General features: G+C 36.0%; 1 protein-coding gene across 1 annotated transcript in view; it reads right to left on the bottom strand.

Annotated features, from left to right (window-relative positions):
* Positions 1 to 16,393, bottom strand: part of LOC121432237 (netrin receptor UNC5C-like) — a 44,051-nt gene that overhangs the window by 17,767 nt on the left and 9,891 nt on the right. Inside the window, exons 4-6 of the mRNA XM_041630089.1 lie at positions 10,742 to 11,023; positions 9,633 to 9,809; positions 9,302 to 9,454 (exon numbers count right to left, since the gene is read on the bottom strand). Of these exons, the coding sequence (XP_041486023.1) occupies positions 9,302 to 9,454; positions 9,633 to 9,809; positions 10,742 to 11,023 (612 nt within the window). The remainder of the gene's footprint in view (positions 1 to 9,301; positions 9,455 to 9,632; positions 9,810 to 10,741; positions 11,024 to 16,393) is intronic.

Below are 16,393 nucleotides of genomic sequence, written 5' to 3'. Positions count from 1 at the left end.
TTGGGATGGCAATGAACAGATTCTTCATTAATCTGTAAATTTGTTGTTGACATAAAGAAATATGAAAATAATTTACATTGATACGTATTACAGAAATTTATAATTATAATTATTGCCCACCTATTTATATTCACTGGGGCAAATTGATAAGGAATAATAATAGGCACAAAGTTGTATATGTACATTTTTTTTATTTCCTATTCATTTTGACACTTTGTCTAGAAATTACAAAAATGTTAACCAACTTTACTAAAATTTCAGTACTACAATCAATTCACCAAATGATGTAATTTAAATATGATTTGAATTTTTACCCTTGTATGAAATATCAGTTTGATCTATATGATATTGTAATAATAAAATTATGAAAGACTCACTGAAGAAATATTGAAAGCATTTAAATTAAAACTGTAAAAACTGCATGCCTTTAAAAAAATTAAATTGTACATAAATACCATCCATTTCATATGCATGATCCAATGTTTAGGAAGAAAATATCCACAGACCCCACTTCATTGTTTAAGACACAAGGGTTTCTACAAGTTAATGTTATCTATCCTACCTTTTGAATCTTGAATTAGTTAAAACCCAGATTAATATACAAGTGATTTTGGGTAATGCATAAATCCATATGACAAAGTCTCATGGAGATGACCAAAAGCCATAGGTCTTCTGGTTTCTTTCTGAATAACACATGTCCTTTGTGGCGCAACGAAACGAATCAATTGCTGCTTTATTGGCAACATTTATAATTGAACACCTCATATCAGTTTTACCATTTCCTGATCACTAAATCCAAGGGAACACAAAAAAAATTAACATAGGTTGTAGCAACGGTCCTTCCACTTAATTACAAAGTACATTAATTGCTTCTTAATGCACACATGGCATAAAATAGAACTGCCTTTCAATTCACTTAATTTCCTATTGAAAATCTAGAGCAAACCTTCCTCGATTGCTTGCAGATCCCAACCCAAAATAACTGGGGCGAAGCAAAGTACAACATTTGCTTTCACTAGGTATTTCAAACTAACCCGAAGCGAAAGGCGAGCAATTGATAGTGTTTGAAGCAGTCATCCATTAGGGTTTATTGCTACTGGAATTATTTATTGCAGTACTCCCCATCTTTCATGCACTGATTCATGATGTTGGTGGATTTTTAGACGTATTGGAGAAATAATGAGTACGCTTCAATCATTTTAGATGAAGGGGATAAAAACCGTTGGTCAGCGATTCACTTGACCAGTCTAGGAATGATGCAAATGACCAGGTCATCTTGTAGTCAAATCAATCCCTGGACATACACAGTCATACATATATCATGGTCAACGCTTATGACATCCATCATTTCAAAGATGGAATTATTCTGCAGAGCAATTCCTTTGGTGAAAACACGCTTTGTTAACATCAGTGTTACGCCAGCTCAAAAAAAAAATCACGACAGATGGAAAGAGAAAACATGATATTGTAAGAATGATCAAGTTATCTTTTATCATGATTAAGAAAGAGTATTCCCTAGACCTGTGTTGCTTTCCAGACAAATATCATCCATCTTTAATAAAAAAAAATCTTCATGAGCTAGGTACTGGGAAATAAAATGAACATGTCATGTAAAATGAAAATGCAATGAAAATACAGAATAAATATTTCCCCTGCTTCTTTTCCTTTTTTCATTTCTTTTCATCATACAAAATGACTTTTTGACACGACATTTTAGCTATACAAGTCTTAAACATCTCAATGCCATGATGGGATGTATGTATGAGATCAATTTGCTGTCGTTGGAGCATGCTTTTGTGCCCACTGACAGAGTGCAAACATATCATAACTATACCAAGTACAAGCAGTTCAAAAAAGGTGAACATATTAAGTGTCTTAATTTTTACTTCAAACATGTTTTAGTCAGGTTCAAATTAAGGTCAGCTCTTTTTGATGATAAAGTGGAAAAGACAAGACTGCGAGTCAGCTTTTGAAATGGATGAAAGGGAAAGGGATAGATGCTTTTTAATGGTTTTTAAAAAAAAACTATTGCTTTGTGAAGGGTAGCAAGTAGACAGGTAGATTTTTGTTTAATCTTTGTTGGAAGAAACTTTCACAATACCCTTATGCTTATCAAATATGACTTCTTGGATATTACTTGGCTACCGATCATTAACTGCATTGCTGTTTATACTGGGTCCCTTTATTGTTGCGGTACGCTGATCTCATTTGCATATCTATAGCCCAAAGCAACACCAAATGGAGGTGGTGTTGACTTTCAAAATAACACTCACTTCAATCTCTATACTTGGGACTAATGGTTTTTCTCTGCAAATCAATTTTGGTGTCAATTACAATATATCGCAGGGATGCGCATGCTATACATGGTGTTTATTGTGGATCGTGACAAGCAAAAAGCTTCATGTGATTTATTTAATTGCTGCAGAGGAGTAAGCAAATATTTATGGAAAATATGTTGAAAAAAGGCTAGCACTTCCTGCAATATCGCCATGAGAGCATATTTCAATAAAATACATGAAGGGTACTGGTTTATCCTTATCTTAAATCATATCATTGTTTTGAAGATCCAGCCAAATAGGGACAGAAAAAATAATCTCATAGGTCTAAATGTTAGCTTTTTATGGATAATTTTCCGCTAATTTTGAGGGGTTACAGAATGTGATGCCAAACAATATTTATCTCTTCCCCATTTCCTTAGAAAACCCATGTTCAAATATTTTTAATAATATCTGAAGTTTGAGCACACCTCTTTACAATACAGTCAATTTGAAACCATATTTCATCCACAAACATTATATACAGCAACTCCTATCACTAAAGTAGTATAACACTTTAACCATCATTCCCTATTTTCTGATGCCTACAGTGGATATACAAGCCATGATTCACCCATACGTGGAGACATTAAGTCTAGTTAATATTTTTCATTCTTTGACCCCGTATTTGGGTGGATATTTTGACCAAACAGGGGGCACCGAGAAAACGGACAGAGAGGATGGAACAGATACATGGTTGCTTTCATTTAGACTCTCTGCTAATAGCTTACAAGACAATTGGTCTCCGTGAAGATATTAAGCCGACGGACAGACAGGGGGGATGGAAAGCAAGAGAGTGAGAGAAAAGGGGGGCTTAAATGTAATGAGAGTGGGTCAGATATGGAGAGAAGATAGAAAAGAGAGGAGACGGATAAGTCAGCAAAAGGACAGAAAAGCAAATAGTTAAAAATAACAAAAAGAGCAAGAATAAGGGAAATATAGAAACATGAAAGAGAGAGATAGTGGGAGACAAACAAACAGAGAAAAGACAAAAACAGATAAATAGAAAAAGAGAGAAAGAGGGTGAGAGAGATAAAGATGGATTAAAAAAACAATAGGCACAATCATGATATTGACAAGAAGGAGAAACAACCTAATAAACAATATAAAGAAATAAGAGAAATTTATAGAAAGACAGATGAAGTAAAAGTTAATTAAAGACAAAAGAAAAGCAATTTGACATTGAACAAAACAGTGAAGGAATGATGAAGAGAGGGTAGAAAAAGAGTCGGAGGGGACCCTATCAGTCGAAGAGAGAGAGGTTGGTGAAAGGCTTAGGGAGAAAGGATGCGGAAAACATCTCCCGGGCATCAGATCAAATTTGGTAAAGTGCAGAGGCAATCTGCAAGAATCTATGATGTTTGCACGTCAAGATACTAGGATTTATTCATACATGTTTTTTTTTTCTGTTTCATTATGTCTCTCCTGTTTCACGAGACGCTTGCATTAACAGTGACCTGTTGCTGAGGTGCACAGGCATGGCTCTGATCATGTATATCCGCGTCTGGGAATTATACGCCAACAATAATGACAGCTTGTCTGGCGAATCAATGGGATTGCTTACAACTTGGGGGTTACATTTCAAAACTGTAATAGCCTCCATGTTCTTATTTGATGTTTTCATATTCCATTACTATAATCCTTGGAAAAATATGCATTTTCTAAAGAATTTTCCTCTTCATGAAATGTATCGTTTATTAGAGTACTGGAAAGTATATTTCTATTGTTACTTTTTAATAAAATGTTATCTTTAAAAAGGGAGACATGTTCTTTTCAACAAATAAGTAAAGGACTCGCTCTCTGAGAAGTATTGCAATTAATCAAGGGCTGGAATAATCCCAAATTTAAATACTGGATATAAATACATAGCATTATTCACTCATTAATATTTCTTCATACATGTCTCACCTGTATAATTCACATACAAATATAACTCTCCCAGTATACTGTCACATGACAAGATGGGGGGGGTTGAAGTCGGATATATTCCGAGCTTCTTGTTGTTTATTACAGATTATTGACAGTAAAAGAGTCAACCATCCGATAAGCAAAAGTTTTCAACATAATTGAATAAATCCTTGACACACCAATAATTAATAACAACCAAATGATTAATCTTCATAATCAAAATCAGCCACATTTCTTTATGATAATTTTCACCATAAGTAAATCTTTCAAATGCCAACATCTCAATTTTGTTGGGCCTTGCTGCTTTTTAAGTGATCCAAACAGTCAAAAGAAAATATCAGGGGAAAAATCATGACTATGAATATCGGCAGGAGAGTGACATGTTTACTGACACTTTGGTAATGTGCCCGACTGCTTACTTGGAACATGGTGATTTTGATACTTCAACATCACAGCTGAAGTAGTGGATAGAGTGAGTTATATATACACACGGGTCTACGCAAACTACACTCCTTCAGACTTGAAACGTTTGCGGACATGAATCGTTTGGGGTCAACAAGAATATGACATTTCGCTTGCTTTCAACGCCTCCCGCGCAGAAAAGTGGACAAGTAAAATTATAGAGCCTTGGTTTTAAAGTGTTTAATGAGTTGTTATCAGGTGCATTATTACAGAGAAAGGTAAATATATCGTGGGCATATATTCGTGACAGGTCAAATGATGAGCATTAATGCTACATCCTTTTTTCATTCATTGATTTTAAATAAGAATTTCAAAGGTATAATAATATATCCAAAAAAAAGAATGAGATATGTGCGTGTGAGAGAGGTGAGAGAGAGAGAAAAAGATAGATATATAAAACACAGAAAGCATAAAAAAATGATAAATCCATAATTTATTGTTCGAAATGGACATGAAATGAAATACTCCGAAAATTTGCTTTGCCTGTAGAAGGAAAGACAGTGATAAGAGACAAGGGGGGGGGGGGAAGAGAGAGAAAGAGAGAGAGTAGACAGATTGAGGTGGAGCAGGGGCTTGTGGGTAATATAAAGACAAATACACATTCATGAATAGAAGCTTCGAAAGGAATGCATTCATAAAGTCATATGCATGAAACCACTCAAGCGATTCCAGCAATTTCAACATCATCAATAATGGACCAATCGTTCACATGACGGTACGAAATTGACGATGCTCCCTCGTAAAATTAACCCAGATCTTGACTAAATGATCTGGTCAATGAACTCATAAAACCAAGACAGGGCCTTATCAACTTTACAATTTGCGTGTTTTGGTTAGGACCTTAATTTGTTTGAGAATAATGAAGAAAGTAGCCAGGGGACTTATGGCTTTGGTTCTTCAAAGAGGAACTTAGTAATTAGCACTGAAATACAACCAAAGACTTCTGTCAGGAATCAATTCGAAGATTATATGATAAAAGAGTTTGATCTAGGTAAAGGATAAAGCTGGCAGCATTTTTCATATTATAATTCATTATACCAAACATTGTCCTAACCTGAACAGTCTTAGGCCGTGTTTATGCTTCCACTTTTCAGGCCAGAATCAGCGTTTCCAAACGTGATTAGTCCAAAAGACGGTTGCGTCCATGCTTACTTTCATTTAAACGCTGTTTCAAAACGCCGATCGTAAACTCACAAAAAGGTGCGTTTGTAAACGTCGTTTGACCAGAATCAGGCTTTCTGGGGAAGTATAAACAGAACCACGATCGTAAACGTGTTTAAATGACGTCATTTGGTACATGCTTCCGGTGAGATGAAAATCCGCGGGCAAATACAGTCGTATTGCTCCATGTTATCTCTACGTAATAACAACAATCGGAAAAAAAACTTTCGAAAAAAGAGGCGCCCAATTTGATCTCGCTTTACGATGCGAAGCCAGCTGGAGATCATGATTTGCTCTGAAAAGTTAAGCATAAACAGCACTCCCAGAACCACGTTTACGATCAGCGTTTTGAATCGACGTTTGAAATCGCTGATTCTGTCCTCGCAATGGAAGCATAAACACACCCTTGAATGAAAGCATATCATCTTGCATTGAAAAAAAATGTTTAAGGGTTGATTATGTGGTTGATGACTAATTATACAATAGATAAAACTGATTGGAGTTAATTTTTCATTCCATCCACTAAGCAAAAAAATGGTGGCAACTTATAAATAGAAATTAAATAAAGAGGTGCAAAGCTCTATTAGTTCAAGTTTCAAATTAATAGGAAAATTTCATAATTTTCATTGCAAAGCTAACAAATTGTTAGTAAACTTGATACACATAAAAACCATTTTCGCCAACGGCCACAGCCACCAAATCATGCTCGTCGTTAATCAGACAAATATCACTTTCCAATATTTCCAAAGTCAAGATCAGGTCATGCTATTTGTTATTTTTTAGATAAATGATTGCTACAAAAGTTTTTTAAAAAGCAAGCTTTAGTTTGAAATGAATACCCCTCTCATGTTATATATACAAGGATAGAATGACACAACTGAGAGACGTTTCCAACTCCTCAGAGTTATTCTCGGAAGTATCGTATCACCAAAAAGCATTCAGCGTCTAGCATTTGGAAGATGACATTCATAGAAGTTATGAACTAACAAATCAGAGTTATCATGTTCCCAGCATTTGCTCTGTAAAACGAGACTTTGTTCATATAGTGGGAGATTGTGCCAGACATTAATGGTTGCTATCGTTTACCAACCATTGCCAATAACGTTTCCAAATGAATAGATTTCATTGGCTCATACAATGAAGAGATCTCAGGATGGGTTATAGGGAAGGTGTATGAATCATTCATCAAATATTATTCTATATATCCCTATACAGATAATATCAATTCAATAGGTGTCTCCTTTCTCAGTGTATATAAAATTATATTGAATGATGACCAAGCAATTTATATAGGGGTGCTTTGTGAAATTAAAAGTATTATTTAGCAAAGTGCTATATTAGAAAGTATTTTGTCAAATGCAAGATTTCCTTCCAACATCAAAATATAGCTATTCATAAACTTTGAAAATCATATAATTAAATGAATTCTTTCTAGTTTTTCAATTAAAACTGTTACCGAAAATTCTCTCTCATTATATTAACAACAAACTTAAAACAATGTTTGTTCAGCATATTAGAGGGCATAATTGACAAATAATGACCTGAAAATTACTTTCATAACTTCTTCAGGAAAAGTCATCTTGTCAAAAATTCAAAATGAAGTCTTAGAGTGACTACATGTACTTCTAGTGATGACCATTCCTATGAAATCATGAATGGTTTGACGAGAGTCAAGACCCCAAGAGGTTAATAGTGTCACGATAATACGCTTGAAATCATGTGTTCCTTCATGATGCGTTTGAAGCGTCAGAAGCAAGCCGCCAGTTTATTACCCAGTCCCACCCAATAAAATTCACAGGGTGTTCACTCAAGTGCCGTTGATGGTGGCAATGATCCTAATAAAACTTTTGGCATTACATCTCGAGGCGTCGAAATTGAATTGTCCGACATCAATCAAGTGGTTGGATGGATCATGAGCTAGCTAGCCAGCCTACTCCGTGTCTTGCCCAATCCAAACATATCAAAGGCAAAGAAGAAAGGCTCACCATGATTTGCTTCATATCAATGTTACAGGGTGGTGAAACAATTCATTGAATGAAATCAAACGCAGATTCAAAATAACCCTTAAACGGTGACCATGAGTCATAGAAACAAGGATAGTCTATTTCGGAAAGTAGGATGCCCTTGACAAATCAGAGTATGCGGAGAGTGTCTGATCAGAACAGAAATACAGTTTTATAGCAATTCAAGAAAGTGCATTTTGCTGGTGAGCTGATAAAACCATGCATCTCAAAATTGGAATATTTTGATGCACTCTTAAGCTAGATTTTAGAGTTACAACACGAGTAGCAACCTTCTTTTCATTTGAAAGAGTTCTTCACAGGAATCCTGACACTGTTTTCAGACAATATGAGACTGCCACCATTGCTATATTTTCAAAATACAGCCTTTTCTAAATTTTGAGATACAAGCTTTTATCAGCCCACCGGAGATTTATGTTCTGTGCTCATGTTGGTTCAGCAGTGAATAGAATTATTATTAAGAAAATAATAGTCTTCTAAACATTTAAGTTCAATTGAAATTGATTTGAATCACCTTCCCTGCAACCTTTATCATGTCCATCATGTTTTATCATTCCTAATAAAGACAAATATTCATCTTTCGAAGGTGGATTGTCACTGTTGTGGTAAATATTTTAAGTGATGACTCAGCCAGTGCTACTTTATATTGTCTACCTTTAAGAATTCCATAAACAAATATTTTTAATCTGTCACTTATACTGCACCATAAAAATTACAGGAATACTGGTTTCGGGGGGGGGGGGGGGGGATTTCTCATTGATAATACACAGACAATATTTAGAAACAGGGGGGGGGGGATGGTTTTGGCTTGGGCAAAGGCTAATAAAATGGCATGTAACTTACAAGAAAATATGGATTCTCAAAGGGTTTACTCCTCTTACAAGGGGATTACTTGTATACTGACTGGGTTCAACATTAAACAATGGATATATAAAAAAAATAACAAAAAGAATGGGAAACTTGAGGGAAACAACTAGGAAAATGAGGTATAGGATAAGGCCCAAGTGCAATAATGGCAAGAATATGACAATAAGCAATAGTACATTTATACTGCAATAACTTTTTTTTAGTATATTTTCTTCTAAAAATGCTGTATTTTAAGAATATGAAAGTAATAATAATAATAAAAGCTTGATTTATAGAGCGTTTATTGCCTTAGGATAAAAAGGGCTGGTGTTACTACCCCATCTCACAGTAAATAAAAAATAAACAAGCAATCATATTTAAAAAGATGCTTGAATTTGTCTTCATGGATGGAAGAGAGGATGTACATTATAACTCAAAGAGAGCTTAAGTAACATAGTTTTATGATTTTAGAATGACAGCTGCACAGGAAAACCAAGAAAAAAAAACCCTGGTACATTTCTCATGTCGTAGTACTTGCCATTACTGCACAAGACCTACAAATTAAAGCGGTATAGAGGAGACACATACGTGCTGGCTCACTTAAACAGAGTCCTCCAGAGCAGTTCCTCCGTTGCTGCGATGCACCCGAACAACTCCTGGTGCAGGTCCTTGTCCGGATCTGCTCGCAGTCTTCCGTGCAGCGGGACCACACGCTCCATTCGCTCCAGCCGATAGCTGCAGCTGGGTGACAACAAAGCGGTGAAAGGGAAATGGTAAGTTGAAGATATCATCCTCTTTAAAAAATGGGGTAGCCCTTTTTTGTTCTCCTTAAAATCACCAGCTTCAAATCTAATCTGCAACAAAGTGCCTTCTAAAAATGACTTTGATAGATGTCTGAAATGCTATTAAGGTATCTCACCTGGGCAATCGATTGAACAGTCTTCCGTCTCGAAAGCACTTCCCACACAGTTAGCACCGTCATTGATAGGTGCAGGATTGGTACAGTATCTCATCCTCCTCCTGGTCCCTCCCTCACAGTCTCCTGTACAGGTGCTCCACTCCGTCCACGTTGACCATGCTCCATTATTAGAATCATCTGGTGAGAAAGACAGGAGTTTTAAAGTACACTGCTTCAGCGACCACCCGTATAGGACAACTTGTCTACAAAGATCACTAGACTGGTTTCAGATTAAAATTTGCTAGCGATACATGCATTGCCAGAATCTGTCCATACAGACCACCTGCTCAGCAAGAAGACCACTGTTCTTTTGTCTTCCTCGGGAGGTCTTTATATACAGGCATTATTTGAATGATGCAAAGAGACAGAGTGTGTGGATACCTTTATCAAGATCACCTTGTATGCTGTTTGGTACTGTATCTACAAACCGGACAGGACAAGAAACAAAGCCGATTTACATACTGTTCACCACTCCCTAGATGATAGGGAGATAACATCCACCTTGTTTTGACAACGAGAGGAACAAGTGTTAGGAAACCTACAGCTTTGGGGACCATTCAAGGAATTTGTGGGATGGGAGACCAAAGTCTCGTCTAGTAATTCCCAATCTAATTTCCCCACTAGGAAAACCTACAGCTTTCGGGTCTATTCCAACTCTTTGTGGGAATCAAGTAGTGTGGCAATTCCTTATTTACTTTCTCTTCTGGTTCTTCATGATCATCAGCAAAGACCTTCCTACTCTCATATTCCACTTGGCTTCACTTATACATTAGCATGATATATATTCCCGAGATCATAAACGTTGGCAGTGGGAATCCTCAACAGTGGAATGTATCTAAGGCAAAAACATGTTTGATATTTTTTCAATGGAAGGTCTTCAGGGAAGCGATAGATGGACAAGTTCATCGGGCTAATCATTAAAAGAATACTTAATGATCTGGCTATAGATGATCCACCTTGACCACCATGTGGAATATACAAGGCAACAAGTTAACAAGTAAGAAATTTCATAGGAGTTGATAAGGAAATCATAAGTGCAATACAGATGATGATGGATGTAAGGATCTTACCATATACAATAACGCGAGCTGGGGTAGTTTTCCTGAAAGTTGCAGCATTGGTTGCAAAGCACGTATAGTTGCCGGTATCTGCCAGAGTGGCTTCGTTGACGATGAGGGTCCCGTCGTACGTGATCACGTAGTGGACGAGCTCGTCGTCGATCACCACTCCGTCCTTCTCCCAGTGGATGGTTGGTTCCGGGACGCCTTCCGGTGCCCGGCAGAGAAGATGAAACTTGTCGTGGAGGGGTACCCTGTGATCAAGAGGCTCCTGGAAGAACTGCTTCCGCAGGTCTGTAGGAAGACAAACAAACAATGCAGGACTCATTTGGTTAAGATTTACAGGTGCTGGATGATATTAGATTTATCAAATTGAAACTGGTTGAAATCACTTCCATTTGATCAGTTTAATTTCATTCACTTTAATAACTTGATCACCCTCGTAGCTCATTATGTGAGGATAGAACAACTTTGATAAACTAGAAATAAATCGGACTTAAAATTATACATGATGGCAATATATAATGAACATGAAATTTAATTGGCAAGTATGAACAAACATATATATTCATCTAATTCACAACTTCATAAATAAAAAGATTTGAAGAAACTTTCTACAACCATCTCTCATAAAAAGAGGGATATATCGAGTAAGAGAGTAAAAGAGAAAGGGAGGAGAGAGAGAACGGAGAGGAAGGGGAAGGCGACAGAATGAATAGGGATAAAGGTAAGGTTAGTTATGGTGTTGTGAAAAAAATAAAATGTTTGGGAAACAGACAGTAGAAAACTCGATATGATTTTTTTCTATTTCATTGCATGTCTTTATCACTTTAGTATTTAATTTTGCATTATCAGCAAACATAGGAAGAAGAAATACAAGCAAAATGATAAGGAGAGTTTCTGAAAGAGCAACGGAATGTACACATATGAAATGATAACCAAAAGATTGCTATAGATCTCTGTATGGGTACTTTCTCTCATCTCCTCTCATCAACAAGGGGCTGTCAACAAGTCTAATATTACTCCCTCTGAATATAATTTTCTCTCCATCATCATAGCCTGAACCCCCTTCAAGAAAAAAAATGGTGTATTATATTTCAAGGTGACAATTGATTATTGGCTGGGGGTAGGCCTACTTCTAGAGCGTCCAAGAAAAAAATCCAGACAGTATACCTTACTATACTTCTTTCTCCAAGATCCTATCCTAGCAATCGCATTGAATATGAATATATGGCTCATCTTACTAAAAATCTTAATGTTGAACATACCTTCGATTTTCTGCTTTTTATTCATTTTGGGGGGGGAAATTTACTTCATTTGTAAGCTAATCAATAGATAATATTAAAGATTATCTTTATTGAAGTTTATTCTCTTGTCAAAGCACTAATAAATGTTAAAAACATGAACCAGGATGTTGCCATAGAATTGACTTGTTTGATAAAAGTAAGATGGAAACCATCCAGAATCTGTACTCTTATTCCTATGCCATGAGTTCCGCGTTATACCTGAAGTTTGTGATTTTATTCTGTTTTACGCATCATGGAATACTGCAGACTCTAGTCCATGTACTTCAAATAAATGGCACCTATACACACTTCAAGCACAGGTTTCAATACCTCCTTATTTCTCATAATCACCAGGGTAATAATGTTCATCATATGATATCTGTGTTGAAGGATGTAAGTTATTATCCTTCTAACTCCTCATAGTCAGGTTGTTATCTCTACTTGACTACATAATGTTCATTCTGGAAATGAAATGAATGAAGTCAAACTAGTTTATAACCTGGGGCAAAACCATGTTAACTCATTACTTGTCATGAATTATCAAAATTTTCATCACAGAAACCACGCTGAGATCAAGTGGGAAAGCCCCTTAAAGCCCTGAAGCCTTGAAGGCCACACTGGTGATGTCCCAGCAGGCAGGTCGCAACGTAGCATTCGCTTGACTTCGCAGGCATCAAGTTTCCACACCATGGATGGATGCTGGACGAATTCAATGGGGTAAAAATGGTGGGGCACAAAATATAGGATGCAAATTGAAATGATTTTATGTAGTTTTATGCTTTGAAACTTCCAAGGTTAAATCTTATTTTTCTGCATGGTAGGTAGGCACATTACCTAAATTCATGATAGATTTTGAAACCTTTATCTATTCATTTTACTTTCAAATGCATTTCTTTTCATTTCCCTTAACACATTATCTAAATGCAAATGAACTTTATTTAGTCCTTACTTAGGGGCGTTTATTTTTCCATAAGCTGTGGCAAAAATGGATGCAGTGGTTGATATGACAAATATTTATCATTTGCTTTGTGCTTTTCCCCCCAAAAGAAATTTCATTAGCCATTGGGAGAAGTTGGACTAGGTTTGGATAGGAATTGCTTCCTAATATTTGTGAAAAAGGGAAATCTAAACACTTTGAAATTGTATGCTGCATAGGTAGAAAGAAAGAATTCAGAAAAAGAAATAACAAAAAAGAGAAAAATCCCATGAGCTCTCCATGGCTGATATTGAATTTGGGAGATGTATAAAAATGAATATTTACGATCAATAAACAAAACAAGGAAGAAGCTCCGAATGGATCCAGGTATATTTTTGTTTGAATCTTCAGGTTAAAGGTCTTCTCTATATTGCAGGGGAGCAGAGGACTACTTCCCCATGCTAGCCCCTGTCATAGCTGATAATGAATTCTTAACAAGTCTACGGCTGGTAAAAAAGAAATGGAAAGTGTAAATGAAATGACCACAGAAGAGGGTCAGACGTAATATCCCTAAGCTCTTCCCAGGGTGAAGTCTTCTTAGAGTGAGAAGAAGAAATTAGAAGCAGAGAGGGTGAAATAAGGATAGAACGGGATGAGAGTTGAAAACATACTGTATGAAATAGAAACAAACATAACTATAAAGGCCCGTATTCTAAAGTCAGGTTTAACTTAGACCATGGTGTAACTCTGAGCTAGAATTATGGGAAGCCAAAAGTTTCAAAATTTTTATTAACTTGTATGTTTCTTTATGTTTGCTGTGCTCTCTCCTGATTCATCGATGGTGAAGACAATCATCTATTCATACTTCCTAGACAATTATGAATGATTTGAGAGCCAAATAAGGTGAAATATTATATCTCTACTGTTAGTGTTTTATGTAACAATTGGCTATCCATACTTAAACCACAACTTTAAACCTGAGTTTAAGTTAAACCTGATTTCAGAATACGGCCAAGAGAGTACAGTACTATGCATGATATAGATAGGGAAGGAGAGGGGGAGGAGAGTGAGATGAGAGACACACAGACAAGAGCAAGTTAGAAAGAAAAACAAAAGAAAAGGAAAGAGGTTGATAGAGAAGGAAAGACAGAAAATGAAGAGATTGAAACTAAGAAAGGCCAGAGATCGGTGCTTGCACCAAACTAACATGAAATGATGTGCGTTTTATCTTTTTTTAAAAGGAAATGGAAGATAATGACAAACAGAAAGAATTATCAAAGAAAAGATTAGTAGTGCATGAGAAGGCCACCAATATATGAAATTAAATAAGAATAAAGTCTCATCTTTAGATAACTTAAAAAGGGCAAAAAATGAGCGATGAAAGATGGATACTTAGATTGAAAGAGAGAGAAAGAAAGATATTTGAAGGATAGAACGAACAACCATGAATAACGGATGAGGGCTCCACCTTCCCACAATGCCCTGCGGCCATCATTAATATACTATCGCAAGGCACAGGTTCCATTAATCAACATCCTAAAAGTCCGCAGGGTGCACACTCCACGGGAGACCAAAGCACTACCAGGCGTTAAAAAACTTCTCATCTCTAGACTACCCAAGAAAAGAAATACCCGTCAAGTCTGATTGCGAGGGACCTAGGACCCCTCTCGTCCCAGGGGGCCGCATCGAGAACAAGCTCAAGTTCAAGCCATGGAAGAACGGGTGTTCCATGTCACCCGGGAAATAATAATTACCTTTGGTACATCTGGTTTGAGTTGGGGCAACTAATGAATTACGGAAATCGGGAAGACAACCGTCCGATTAACTGGTAAATGACATGAAATAAAGCTTCCACTCTTTGTGTTAAAGTGCTTGTCTCCTAAGGGTGCTTTTCGGCTACAGTTTCAGGTTGGTTTCGACATCTTGGTAGAAGTGACAGGGCCACCCTATGTTATTATCATAGAAATGGATATGGGTCTACACTGACTTCAAGTAATAGCTGAGGACTCACTTATTAATAAATAGTAAAGAATTCAATTCAATATTAATTTTACTCATCTAAATGGCAGGCAATGATCAACAAGAGATATAAGGACTTTGCTCTTTTGTAAAATGATATAAGTACATGATCTTGTTCATAATGTTTGAATAATATCATGAAGCCCTAACTGGGCAATACCAAACAATATCTGTGGTACTGTAAAGGCGTCATACCTGCTATGAAATGGCAAAATTGCAATTTAGAAACTTTGTTATTTTGATAATTGCTAATAACCTGATGTGAAACAAATTTCCCTTAATGGATAATAAATATATTAATTTTAAAAAAATCCAGTAAAACTATCAATAACTAAACATGATAAACAGATATCATTTACAATTAAAGTTATGATAAATTAGAGTACCAACATTATTTTTAATGGTACTTAATTTAGGACCAAACAGACACATGTCCTTGTATTTGAGCATTCACTATGCATACATGTAGGAAAACAAAAGTCTCATGCAAAATAATTTAATAATTGCAAGACTCTACAGTTTATGTACTTAATCATCAACCCAGAGAGCTTTAACAGGTAACTTTGATTATTGTCTGGGACATATCACTAGACCTGTAGTAATTTCTTTAAATTCTTTTAAGATTTGTTTTGTGACTGCTATCTTGATGGGAATTTGTCTTTAAAAAATACACCCCTTTCCCCCTTTATATTCATATCAGGTTTCTAAACTTGGCTTCACAGTTAAGCCTTGTTACCACAAACTCAAGTTGTTTAGTTGCCCAGGGCTAGATCGGAAAAGTGGCCGTGTAGCACCTCGTTATTCTTCTGGAGTGTGGGTGCTCTCCTTGACTCGGAGGGGTTGAATGTCAACAAAAAATCTCCTTATGTTCCGACTTCACAAGATGCGGAAACGTGGGAGAAAAACGGCATGAGCAGAAAGTCAAACTTGTTAGAATACCAACCGGTTTTGGATGTATTAAGGAGTATTCTTCTTCAAAACATACTTATAAAGCATGTTGATGAACAAAAAAAACATAACAGAGGAAGTTTAGTAATTGAGCCAGATTTACAACTATGACCATCGCCAATTATGACAGAGTACCAATTTGAATTTTGACAGATTAATGTTGAATAAGTCATTAAAACGGCTCTACTTTAACCTTTAAATTGACATTTCTACTTTCTTCAATAAGCTCCCTTAAATAGAAGAAAAAAAAACAATATGATGTAAAGATAAATATTTTCCCCTGTGTAATTACCATAATAATATGTAACCAATTAACTGAAAATATTTTTTCTTAAGTATTGTTTTATAATAGTGTTTTCATTAGTTTTTAAATTATATTAAATTACAGTATCTCGAAATCATTGTATTACATTGGAGTAAAGATATTTGAACATCTCCATGTCATTTGATTCGTATACATTTAATAAATGCTGCCCTTCAAACTCTGGTTTTCTA

The sequence above is a fragment of the Lytechinus variegatus genome, chromosome 18 (genome assembly GCF_018143015.1).
Source record: "Lytechinus variegatus isolate NC3 chromosome 18, Lvar_3.0, whole genome shotgun sequence".
Taxonomy (NCBI): domain Eukaryota; kingdom Metazoa; phylum Echinodermata; class Echinoidea; order Temnopleuroida; family Toxopneustidae; genus Lytechinus; species Lytechinus variegatus.
The sequence above is the reverse complement of the archived record's forward strand: the minus strand, read 5'-3'. Positions and strand labels throughout refer to the sequence as shown.